The sequence below is a fragment of the Hippocampus comes genome, unplaced genomic scaffold (assembly GCF_001891065.2).
Source record: "Hippocampus comes isolate QL1 unplaced genomic scaffold, H_comes_QL1_v1.1 scaffold7, whole genome shotgun sequence".
NCBI lineage: Eukaryota > Metazoa > Chordata > Actinopteri > Syngnathiformes > Syngnathidae > Hippocampus > Hippocampus comes.
This window is the reverse complement of record NW_017842060.1, coordinates 302219-315128: the sequence shown is the minus strand read 5'-3', so window position 1 is coordinate 315128 and position 12910 is coordinate 302219. Positions and strand designations below refer to the sequence as shown.

The 12910-nt window shown below is 51.2% G+C and overlaps 1 protein-coding gene across 1 annotated transcript in view; it reads left to right on the top strand.

The window, feature by feature from the left end:
- The window catches only part of grin2ab (glutamate receptor, ionotropic, N-methyl D-aspartate 2A, b), an 83757-nt gene extending 80127 nt beyond the window's left edge, over positions 1-3630 (top strand). The window contains 5 exon segments of the mRNA XM_019862168.1: positions 346-584; positions 817-1000; positions 1444-2215; positions 2764-3369; positions 3371-3630. Coding sequence (XP_019717727.1) covers positions 346-584; positions 817-1000; positions 1444-2215; positions 2764-3369; positions 3371-3614 — 2045 coding nt within the window. The 3' untranslated portion in view covers positions 3615-3630.
- Positions 3631-12910: the final 9280 nt, after the last annotated feature.

Genomic DNA, 12910 nt, shown 5'->3' with positions numbered 1-12910 from the left:
GCCCACCCTCAATTCCGTCTTCCAACCCTCTCCTCTCAATTCATTTTGCCCCTCCCTTTGCTCTCCGCGTCCCTTCCCTTTCCTTTTTTTCAACTCCTCTCCACTTTGCCCCTCTCAATTCGTTTTTGACCTCCCCCTTTGTCTCGGTGCTCTCTTCTATTTCATCTTTCAGCTCCTTTTCTCGCTTCTCCATTTTGACCTCCCTCGATTCATGCCATCTTTTGCCTTTTCAGTTCCTCTCCTCTCCCCGTCATTGTCCACCTCCTCCCCTTCGATCGGTATCCGGATCCTCCGTCAATTCCCTCGTTATCGACCGTCGTCCTTTTTTTTTTTTTGGGCGTCCAGGCGAAATGGAGGAGCTGGAGGCGCAGTGGCTGACGGGCATCTGCCACAACGAGAAGAACGAGGTCATGTCCAGCCAGCTGGACGTGGACAACATGGCGGGCGTCTTCTACATGCTGGCCACGGCCATGGGCCTGTCCATCCTCACCTTCGTCTCCGAGCATCTCTTCTACTGGCGTCTGCGCTACTGCTTCACCGGCGTCTGCTCGGGACGCCCCGGCCTGCTCTTCACCATCAGCAGGGTGAGTGAGAATAACGCCAGGCCAAAAAAAAATAAAAAATGTGTGTGCGCGCGTGTGCGTGTGTGTAAGACAGCGTGGAGGTTAAGTGTCTGGAGGAGGAACATGTCCTTGCACTTAAAGGCGCCGTGCGCTGACATCATCGCCTCAATTAAACCCGGAGAGAGTCCCGAAAAGTCTGTCTTCTCTCTTCGTGTCAATTTTCAATTTTTTTTTTTCCTCCTCGTCCTTCAAGGGCATCTGGAGCTGCATCCACGGCGTTCACATCGACATGAAGAAGAAGGCGCCCGAGCTGGACTTCAGCCCCCAGGCCAACATGCTGCACCTGCTCAAGTCGGCCAAGTCCATCGCCATGTCGTCGCCCAAACGCAACACGGTGCTGCTGCAGCCCAGCATCCTCGACGTCATGACGGGAAAAGGTCTCTCCACCCCCCCCCCCCTCACTGCCTGCAGCAGCGTTTTCAGCACGGGCTCGCCTTGCAGAGTGCCGGGGCTTCCGGTCTGCCTTGGGGTTTCAAATTAGAGTTTCAAGCCCGGATGAGGGTTTCAAAGTATTACTTCAAGTATACGTTCGGGTTTCAAGCCATGGTTCAGATTTCAGACTCGGGTTTCAAACACGGGGTGAGGCTTTCCGTGTTGGGGTTTCAAGACAAGCTTGTGGTCTTAGACGAGGGTTCAGGTGTCAAATTGGAGAGCGGTTTTGGCTTCCCGACCAAGGTTAGGGTTTCAAAGGATGGCTTTGAACCCGGCTTAGGGGTTGAAGGCGGGCTTGGGGTTTCAAAGTGACTGCGAAACATGTCGGAGGGGGCGTGGGCACACACACGCACGCACGCGCACTCACGAACCTCTCCTCGTCTCCTAGGTAACTCGCTGCACAGCCTCACGCCGAAGGGTCCCGGTCTCTATAGCAACGCCGGCGGGCCACAGGCCTTCCTGTCTCTGGCCGGACGCCACAAGAACCTGCTGAACAACGCGGCGCCTTTCCCGGCCCCGCAGAAGCCGCCGGCGCTCAAGGCCAGCCCCACCAACAAGCCGCAGCTCTCGGTCACCAACGACAACGGCAAGGCGCGGCCCGGCCTCGCGGGAGGCCCCGCGGGACCGCCGTCCAAGCCTCGAGCCCTTTGGAAAAAAAGCGTGGAGACCCTCAAGACTCAGCCCGGCGGGGCGGCGCCGGGCGGCGGCGGCGGCGGCAACCCCGCCTCGACCGCGGGGGTTCCCCCGGCGATGAAGAGCCAGCGCTATCTGCCCGAAGAGCCGCCGCCCCCGCCCCACTCGGACATCTCGGAGTGCTCCAGCCGCCCCGCGTCCCACAAAGACTCTGACTCCGTCGTGGCCAGGGGCGGCTTCAAATCCGTGAACCAGTTGAAGAAGCGCGGCGGCGGCCCCAAGATCTACTCCATCGACTCGGACCAGGCCAGCCTGCAGTCGGCGCCGCCCTACCGGCGCGACAGCCAGGGGGGCAGCGACGAGCAGCCGTACCCGCCCGACCTGTTCCCGCCCGACGGAACCTACACGCACAAGGGAGACGCGCCCATCCTGCAGTTGAGCGCCACCTTGCTGCACCACAGCCACAGCGCCGAGGCCGACCTGCACTCCATGAAGGACAAGAAGTACAGCACCTACACGCACAGCAGGTGCCAATCACTCAATGCGAAAAACATTCACGGGGGGGCTCTTCGACCCCAAATCTCTCGCATCGCAGGTCACGCAGATTCACGCAGTTTTTGACATTTGGAGATTTATCCTCAGGGCAACGGTGGTCGCGCGCCCGGGTGGAAAGCGTCATGAAAACATTGCGAACGTACGTAGCTTCCTCTCTGTCACGTTTGCGAGGTGGTGGTGGACCCCCAAAACGCTGGCACGGGGGAGGACAAATTGTATTAAAACGTCGAGAAAACGAAATCCAAAACAAACAAAGTCCAAAGGATCAATGACAGAACAAACAAACATGACAGCAGCAAAGAAACAAACAATGAGCGGTCGGGCGGGAGTCCCTTGACACAACTCCTGACATAATTACCAACAGGTGTGCAGCTGCAGGGGGGGGGGAGCCCGACAGTGCCACCTGTTGGTCCCGAACCGAAACATGACCCTCTCGTGACTCGTAACTTGTGACGAAGCGCATGACGAGGCGTCGCTTTGCCTCGCTCACACTTGCCGATTGTGTTTCCTGTCCCACCAGCGCCAAGGACAAGTCGAGCGGATCCTTCGAGGCTCCCGGTTCGGCCGTGGGCTCTCAGGGCGTGCGTCCGGGCCACTGCCGGTCCTGCCTGACCAAGCTGAGCGGCTACTCGGGTCTGTACACGGTGCGGCCCCCGCAGGCCCGCTGCGACGCCTGCGCCCACCTGGGCAACCTGTACGACATCAGCGAGGACCACCTGAACTACTCGCGCGCGACCGACATGTTTGCCCACTTCCTGCCCCAAAGCCAGCTGGGCGTGGTGGGCGAGGGCGACGACCTGGTCAGCCACTTTGAGCCCGCCGCGCCGCGCTCGCCGTCCGCCCTGACCGCCGCCTCCTCGCCCGTGGCGCAGCGTTTGCAGCTGAGTCGCCAGCACTCGTACGAGAACGTGCTTCCGGACGCCATCTCCCCGCTGCGGGGCCTGAGCCTCCCCGACCGGGACCGGGAGATGGCCTCGGACGAGGGCGCCTACGCCAACGTGCTCACCATGCGCTCCGACCGCCCCTTCAGCGGCCGCAGTCCGCCTTCGCCGTCGCCCTCCCACCACCGCAGCTTGGACGCCCCCCTTGGCCGCCCACGTCGGCGCCGGCGCCCACGCCGCCGTCCGGCCGCTGTACAAGCAGCGCCCGCCGCTCTCGCTCACCCTGGCCAATCACGGCGGCCACCACGCCAATCACCACCTGGACCCGCAGGCGTTCTACCCTCAACAGGAGCCCCCCGTGGTGGCCTACATGGTGCCGCCCGCCGCCGCCCAGCCCATGAGCTACGTGACGGCGCCGCGAGCTTCCAGCGCCGGCGGCAATCGGCCCCGCCTCTACCGACGCATGCCCAGCATCGAATCTGATGTTTGAGACTCGCCCCCCACCCCTCCCTTTTTTTCTCGTATCAGCACGCATGGGGCCGCCACGCAGGGATCAAACTTACAGATGAACTCGACAGTGGGTGGCCGCTCTGTGTTCCGGGGGTCTCGACACCCCTCCGCACGCACGCACTCACAACACACACACATATGGAGAAAGACTGTTTGATAATGTTGATGTCAGCCAATTGAACATTCCAAACAAAGTCAATCATTTGGGTGGTGGGGGTGGGGGGGGTTGCTTTCAGGTTAAGGTGTGCTCCATAGGGTAAAGAGATGGTTGTGCACACACACACACACACACACACACACACAAAGATATCTCTCTCTCTCTATATAGCATTTAGCATCCTAGCTTCCTTCCTCTCTTCGCTCCGAGCCTTCAGGTCACACACTTGCATGCTTCCTTAACGGCCCTGCGCGACACTCACACACACGCACGCAGGGTCACATACGTGCACCCGCACTCGCACGCGTGTGTGCGTGTGCGAGTGCGTGTGTTGATGCGGTGAGCTAGCCTAGCCGTTGTGCACTTTGTACATTTTCTAACTCGCCACCAAACACGAACCAAAAAAAACAAACCCTTTTTGATACTCGCACAATTCACTGGATTCGATGTTTGCTCTCTTTGCTTTCTTTTCCTTTGGAGCCGCGGCGGCAAGTGTGAGCTCACAAGTTCAGTCTCATATTCCTTCCGTGTGGCTTCATTCTTAGACATGCTAGCGAGTGTGCGTGGGCCTGGTCGAGCGACGGGTGAGCCGTGCTTTCCAAAGTTGCTTATTTTTTTCCCCCGCCCCCACATCTCTCTTTCCACACAAGTCGCAGAGGAAGGTCCCGGACGATGAAGGCACACAGAAGCCACATGCATTCAGGAACAAAAATTGAACACTGTGTCGACACGTGGGTGGTTTACACACACACACACACACACACACACACACACACACACACACACACACACACACACACACACACACACACACACAAGCTGTGTCCCAATCGAGGATGAAATAAGTACGCGGTCAACTGAGGTCGTGTTAAAAAAAAAAAAAAAAAAAAAGAAGTCAAACAAAGAAAAAAAACCTCCACTTTCAAATGTGTCCTTCAGAGGCTGCATTTGATTTGAGATGGCCTTCGATTGTGTTATGATGTCAACATCCTTCTTCAACTGCAGCCTGTGAAGGAAGTATTTGAAGGAGCCCGTCATTTGGGGAGTTTTGGGATGGTGTGATGATGTCACCTACCTCCAAATTCGTCCGTCAGAGGTTGTGCAGCCCTTGCGTGTGGCGTTACGGTGTCATGGGCCTTCAAATGTGGCAAGTGTGCTATTTCGAAGGAGCCTTTGCGTTGGGATAGGTCGTGTGTGGCGTTACGATGCCGTTGGCCTTCAAGGGCAGCCTTCTTCCACTTAGGCCCAGTGTGATTGGTCTTAAATGTGGCGTACTAAGCATGTATTTGAAGGAGCCCGTGATTTGGAACAACATTTTGGGACATCATCCTTGATAATGTGTCCTTCACAGGCTTCGCTGAAATTTGGAACAGCCTTTGCCGTTGGGATAGGTCGTGTGTGGCGTTACGATGCCGTTGGCCTTCAAGGGCAGCCTTCTTCCACTTAGGCCCAGTGTGATTGGTCTTAAATGTGGCGTACTAAGCATGTATTTGAAGGAGCCCGTGATTTGGAACAACATTTCGGGACATCATCCTTGATATGTGTCCTTCACAGGCTTTGCTGAGGTTTGGAAAAGCCTTTGCGTGTCATGGGCCTTCACGTGTGGCCTCCCTTCGGTTGTATCAGAGAAACCTTTGATCGGAGTCAACATTGTGTGGTGTTATGACATCATCGACATTCATATGGGGCATTCATCCAATTAGGATGTCGACGTGGCACGATGACAATGCCTTTGAACGCACCTGCGATTTGGGGCAACCTTTTGGGTGGTGTGATGACACACGCTGCGTTTGACACGGGGCAACCTTCACTGGTCGTCAGTGCGTTAAAATACCTTCAAATGCAGCCTTCTTTTAATTAGGACAACCTACGGATGGCATCGTCCGCCTTCGAATGAGTCCTCAATTGGGACACAGCCACAGGACCGGAACTTGCAGACACGACGCAAACTGAGGTTGAATGAGGACTCTTTGAGGGATTTTTGATGTCAAAATCAGAACTATTTGCCCCCCGTTCCAAACCCTCATCCGCCCACATGCACATGGTTGTGTACACGTCGCGGCTGCCCCCCCCCCCCCCCATCAGCCTCGTGTGAGTAATATGCACAATATCAGGTTGCAATATGATTGATGTACAGACGTTTTGTTGTTGTTGTTTTTTGCTTTGGTTTAGTCGGATGGGGATGGCATCGATGCTTCGGTCCAACGACAACTTGCTATTCTTATGATGATAAACTGGCATGTTTTCAATTCTCGTCCGAGCGTTTTTTTTTTTTCGATTTTTTTTTTTTTTCTTTCCTCTCTTTTGGATTCCTGCTGTGATGTCAGCGGTCGCCGGGCACCCGGGAATCAATGAGGAGTGCGCGGCGCCGAGCCCGCCCACCCGCTTCTCTTTCACTACCACTCTGCGCTGTTTCACCTCCTTTTACACCACGCCGGCATTTATATAAGACAATGGATGAATTTTGTGTGTGCGTGTGTGTATGCGCTTACTTTCCTGTTCTCTTCTTTCCTTTATCCCACTGGTAACATTTGACCCACTCATGTAACACAACACATGCACGACATTGTGTGTGTGTGTGTGTGTGTGTGTGTGTGTGTGTGTGTGTGTGTGTGTGTGTGTGTGTGTGCGTTGTACCATCACTGGAGATTTGTACACATTTTTTTTTCTCCCAACTTGCATGACTGTGCTTGTGTTTTTGGTGGTTTATTTTTTTTTCTTACCAGAACACGCACACACCAACACACAGACACACAATCGCACACATTCCGTGCGTGTGTGTGTGTGTGTGTGTGCGCGTGTGCGTGCGTGCGTGTGTGTGTGCGTGCGTGTGTGTGTGCGCTGTTGTTCTCACCTGTGTATAAGTTCAGGGGTTTCTAAGCTACTGGTTGTGTTGTACATAAGGCTTGTCACACGGTACTTCTGTACAATGTGTAAATAAGTAAAGGTGACATTTTTCTACGCGTGCGTCTCTTTGCTTGCTTGTCGGGTCCACGGCGGCAGCCGGCACGCCGTCGAATCAACACGGACGCTCATCTTCACATTGTTTGCTTTGGGATTCCCCGGAAAGAAACGTGAGGGGACGAAATGAGACGCTTGTCAGCAGAGCACCGGCGACCATGTGACCAGACCGTCCAAGAGCCAAACGGGGAACCCAAACAGAAAACCTTGTAAAGGATTGACCTGGGAACCATGCGAGCCAAAGACAATCTCACTGGCAACGATGCGAGGAGAAAATCCAAGTGCTTAACTAAAAAAGTGTCACATTGGGAAACAATTGGAAAAACGTGTCAAGAAAGAAACTTGGAACCGTGTGAGGCGACAATCGAGGAGCCGAACAAAGTGAATACTTGAAAAAAGAAGAAGCATCCCGTGGAGTCATGCGAGAAAGCAATTTGGGGCTTGAATGAGGAAAATCACCTGGAAACCATTTGAGAGGACAGGTGAGGTCCTTTGACACACTGGTGGCCAAACTACGGCCCGGGGGCTGTTTGCGGCCCAGCATCCATTTTGCAGTGGCCCGTGACATGCCCCCCCCCCCAAAAAAAAACACATTGACATGGGCTGCGATTTAGTTAAAAAAAAGGTGAGGGTGTCACCGTAGAACTTTTCTCTATATTTAAAGATAGAAACAAGCCATATTATTATTATTATTTGTGATTAAAACACACTGAGTGGATCAAGATCATTCCGTTTGGTCCACTTTTTGGATGAAGACGTCACATCCTCACGTAACGGTTTGAAAAGTGGTCACTTCCCTACAGTTTGTTCTTTTGGGTTCAAAATGTGCAGATGGGATCCGGCTGCCGTTCAGTGCAGAGCCGGATCTACTATGTGAGATCGAGGGCTGTTGGCCACCCCAAAAAATCCTCAACGCCCTGAACAGAAAGCTGATGAACAATCCTAACAATCTCGAATCGCTATCTGGACTGACTTGAGTTTTTTTTTTTTTTTTTTTTCCAAATGTGGACGATTTTGAAAGCGGCCCTTCCATTTTTCCGGCCCTCAAATGAGAAAGTTTGCACAGCCCTAGTCTAGAAGCTAAAAAAATAAGAAAAGAGAAAAAGAAAACGAAATCAATGCAACGAACCATCCTGGCTACCACGTGAGGAGCAAATGATGTCAAGAAAGCTCCGCGAGGTAAAATCCACCAGCGGAACAAAAGAAAGCATCTGAAGAAACAGACAGGGAACCGTTTGAGGAGACTGTCACCGAGCTGAAGAAGGAAACACACGAGGAAGTCAACCGGGAAGCGTCAACCCTCAGCAGGGAGGAAAATTAGAAGAAGACAAACTCCAGCGAAATGCCACCTTGCTAATGACGAGAGACACTTTTAGGAAACCTTGAAAGAAAGTTTAGCAGACATCTTGGGAGCCTCACGAGGGAGCACGGATGGAAAAATCCGCCAACCAACACTTGGAAAAACAAGTACACACACACACACACACACAATGTCGGTGTGTGCGTGTGTGTGTTCTGGTAGAAAAAAAAACACATTTATTTGGGGTGTTTTTCTGCCTCCGGAGATGGACACTCTAATTTTAGTTAAAGTGGGACACACACACACACACACACAGACACACACTTAAAAAAATCGACTTGAAACAACCACAGCAAGTATTAAGAAGGGAGGAATTTCTCTGCACTCAACATCATTCTACAGCGCGTGTGTGCGCGTGCGTGGGCGTGTCAACTTTTGCTATCGCCATCTCATTTTTTCACGATCCCATCCGTGGATTCACTTGTGTGTCGAACACGCGTATGTACTTTTGTGAAGTGTGAAGTGGGTGTGTGTGCGTGTGTTTGTATCAAGTGTGTTTGCGTGTCTCAAACATTTGCATGAAGGATGCACGTCCACGCGTGTCTTTATGTGCGCGTCCGCGTGCGTGCGTTAGAGGAGGTGAACAGCGTGCTGGCGTGCTCCATCTGCTGCAGTTGCACGAAGCAAGGTAACACACACACACACACACGCACACACACGCTCACACACACACACAACACAGACGATGAAGAACATACATGATTGAGGATCACAGACTTCCTGCGTGATGAGGAGGAGGAGGAGGAGGATGATAACGATGAGGATGCCGAGGAGGAGGATGACGGCCGGCGAGGGCGACTTTGGACTTTGACAGAGCAGCTGCAGGCTGTTGGCTCTTCTCGACGTTGCAAACATGCTCATTAAGAAGCAGCCGGCCTACACGCTTCACACGGGCGCGTGCGTGCGTGCGCGTTGCCGCGGTGGCCCAGCGTGTCGGCCCACACGCTAAACAAAGCCATGAAAATTTATAAGCGCCCGCCGACGCCTACACACTAAAAATATGGTCCGCGCGCGAGCACACACACACACACACACACACACACACACACACATGCACACAAGAAGACCAGAGAAGAAGAGGAAGAGGACGAGTAACATGAAGAAGAAAGAAGACGAATAAAAGTTAAACTCGGAACAGATCTATTCTCGGCCTCCAGCTCTCGGCGTACGCGCGCGCCATTTGAGAGTGCACGCGTACTCACTGGACACTTGATTAGGTACTCAATGGAGTACCTAATCAAGAGTCGACTTTGATGAAGGTGTTGCGATTGGCCGCGTGTGTCCAAAGCACGTTTGTGTAACGAGACGTTTAGGACCGCTCTTATCCGTTCGCCGTCTTTGCTTCTCCTCGACCCCCCCCCCCCTCCCGCTGCTCACAAAATGATGAATTGCTCCCGTTTGACTCGCAGTGATGGAACGAGCCACGGTGGATCGACCAGCAGGTGAGGAAAATCTCGATGAAAAATGAGCCGCCTGCGTGTAAACACACACACACACACACACACACACACACACACACACACACTTTAAAAATAAATAAATAAATAACGGCAGCGCTGCACCTCTTTGATTTGACAAACCTTCCCACCAAAATGGCCGACTCGCTGTGTCTTAAACACCATCATTGTTTGCGCCCTTTTTGTCAATTCTGTCATGATCGACACAAGTTTGTGTCAATCAGACAAAGTGGTGCCCGATTTTTTTCAGGTGATTTGTTTGTCGTATTGGCGCTAAAATGTGCCAAAGTCCATTGAAAAAAAAATAAAAAAAGAAGCTGGTAACCAAAATGGCCGACTGCGTGCACAGGTGTGCAGAAATGACGGACAGGCCGATCACATCTCATGTCATCTGGATGTACATGTGCTGATATATTCATATTTTTACAAAAGGAAGTTATTTACTTTTCACGTTGGCAACACGTTGGCAGGTTTGTTTTCCCGACATCCCGTCATGGTGGACAGGCATGGCGAATTTGGACAAACTGGTGCTGGATACAAATACAGGATTTTACTCACATTATTCAACTGGCTAAAAAAATAAATAAATAAATAAAAAGGGACAAAATCCCCGAAAAGCTGAACCTTCTTACCAAAATGGTTAAAAATTTTGCTTTTTTCTTGTGTGTAAAAATATATGCGTATATATATGTATATATATATATATATAAAACGATTAAAATATTTAATTGTGATCAAATGTATAATTTCATAGTTAACTCGGAATTTGCCGTAATTAATCACAGATTTTTTTATCTATTCTAAATTTTCTTTGATTTCTTTTTCTCCTATTTTTCCCATTTCAATGCTCTCATCAACATGGAATCGTGGATCCGTTTTCTTTGTGCAAAATGCAAATATTGACTGAAACAACAATTTCGATATTCAATTTTCCATGAACATTTTTCACTTGGAGCAGTTATTCAAACTTGGAGCATATTTTATTATATTAGAGCAACGTTACATCGGTACCGGTCCGCGGACCGGCGGTTCGGGACCCTTGGTCTAGCGTGCTCCGGAAAGCCGATTTGAAGTGTAAAATTGCATTTGGTTTAAAAGTTGCAAGCACAGCGGATCTTTGTCATGAATGTGTGTGTTACGTTTGTTGGTGACTTGAGCTCGTCTTTGTCGTCGACATAAACTCTCGACGTTATGTTGAGCGATGCGGCGACTCAATCTTGTTTTGCGTAGATTGCCGAAAGCCTCGCTCGGGGCTTTTCGCTGACTTGATCGTGTATTTGCCTCGGAGGAAAAAAAAAAAAAAACATCCGTTAAGGCGACGTCTTCTCAGCCTTTTAATCACGGCTAGTGTTGTGCTGGCATCACCGAACTGCGGCGTAAATCTCCTTGGGAGCTTTTCGGCCGTGATGGACGGATTGAAAAAGCAAGCTGCCTCGACATTCAAGTTTGGAGACCATTTGAAAGTGTCTTTGATTCTTCGTGCAACAGTTCCACTGAAGCTCATTGAAGATTCAAGGCCGTCGTGTACGTTCGGTTCTTGAAATACACTTTTTACCAGACGTGAAATTGTCTTTGATGTTCGTCAAAACATGTGTGTGAGATTTGTCGAAGACCCAAAATTGTTTTTAGTTGTTCACGAAAAACTGACCGTTTGGCTCGTTGATTTGAGTTGAACGTTGCTATTTTTATATTTTGCGATTATTTATGAATTATCAATGATCTATTTATTTCTTATTCAGCTGAATGATCTGCTGTTACCCGCCGGCTAAGTTACTCGGCAACAGTCGAATAAGGGGAGAAACGATCACCCCCCCCCCCCGCATCCCCCCCCCACACACACACACACAGTCATGTAATTGAATTGAATTGAATTGAATACAACTTGATTGTCAAATGTGCTGTACCATACAGCATGTTTGCCTCTCGTTGAAGAATCAAGATTGTCCTTGGCGATTACGAAAACACGTGCAGGGCGACGGCTCGGCCCGAGGGTGTCTTTGATGTTTCCGAGAAGCGCGCCGCTTTCGTTCAAGATGACCTCGTGTCTTTGATGATGAGCGAAAACTGCAGACTCGGCTCACTGAGGGCTTGAGATGGTCTTTGATGACACGGTACGCGGAGCTTGGCGAAGAGTAGTGTGTCGCCGAGCGGACCTCTCTTTTTCGGGGTCGTCACCCAGTAGGTATAATAGTTAACACGCTTGTTATTGGCACGCGGCGATCACGCCGACGCCGTTTGGCATTACACGGCGACAGGTCGTGAAGTGCGTCGGGAGCTTCTGCTCGGCGCTGTTGAGAAAAAAAAAAAAAAAAAAGAGATGTAAAAAGGCCGGCCGGTCTCGTCGGGAATCCATTTGTGCGGCCTCGGCTCTCCCGAGACTTCCCGGCAGACAAAACTGCTCATCGGAGGCGACAAGTCCTCCCATCCCGGCGAGCGGCCAAATGACGCCTGACAGCCTCGCGCGCCTCATCAACTATTCAAGCGAAAGACGCCTTACAAGCGCCTGTTCCGAAGAGATGAGTGTGCGTGCGCAGCCATCGCTAGGAGCGCGACTGCGCAATGCATTGCGGGTCGGCGGAGGCGACTGTATGTAACTTTAACTGTAAGTAACTTTAAGATACCTCTTTGAGATGCCCAAGCATCTTTGATGTTGGCCGAAATCGGTAATTGCCTGTTACGCTTACAAAATAAAAATAACACATGACATTCGTTGACCCATAAATTGTCTTTGAGCTTCACAAAAAGACATCATTAAGTTGCCTTTGCTGTTTATGGAAATATTTTAGGGTCACTGACTGTTCTGGCTCCTGTAGAGCCATGTAACATTTGTTTTCTGTTTCTATAGTTACAGAGCGGCTTTATTTTGTCAAGGCAATTTGTTATTGTGAAGGGCACACCGGATGTTGTCGCGTGAGACATTTCTTTTTCACGTAGCGTGGGGAACCTCCAAACCACAATGTCAAAGTGCCGGCCCGCGGGCCAAATCCGGCCCGCGAGAATGTTTTCAGTGGCCCCTGGGATGATATTGATTTATTATTAGATCCGGCCCGCGGACCGCAGCAAGCCGAGAGCCCGCAGATCTTTTACACGCACCAAAACTACATTTCCCACAATGCAACGGTGACGCGCCAAGCAGTCGGCCGCTTTATTTAAATATTTATTCGTCTAGCAGTCGTTCCCATAAGAGTGACATTAGCTTTCAGATACCCATCAAAAATGGCAAAACGGAAGGTGGACACTGAGAACCGGGGGTTTTAAACAAGGTGAGAGTCGAAGAACATGTTCATGGACGTAGCTGGAAAACCTGTGTGTCTTCTGTGTGGAGAAAGTGTGGCGCGATT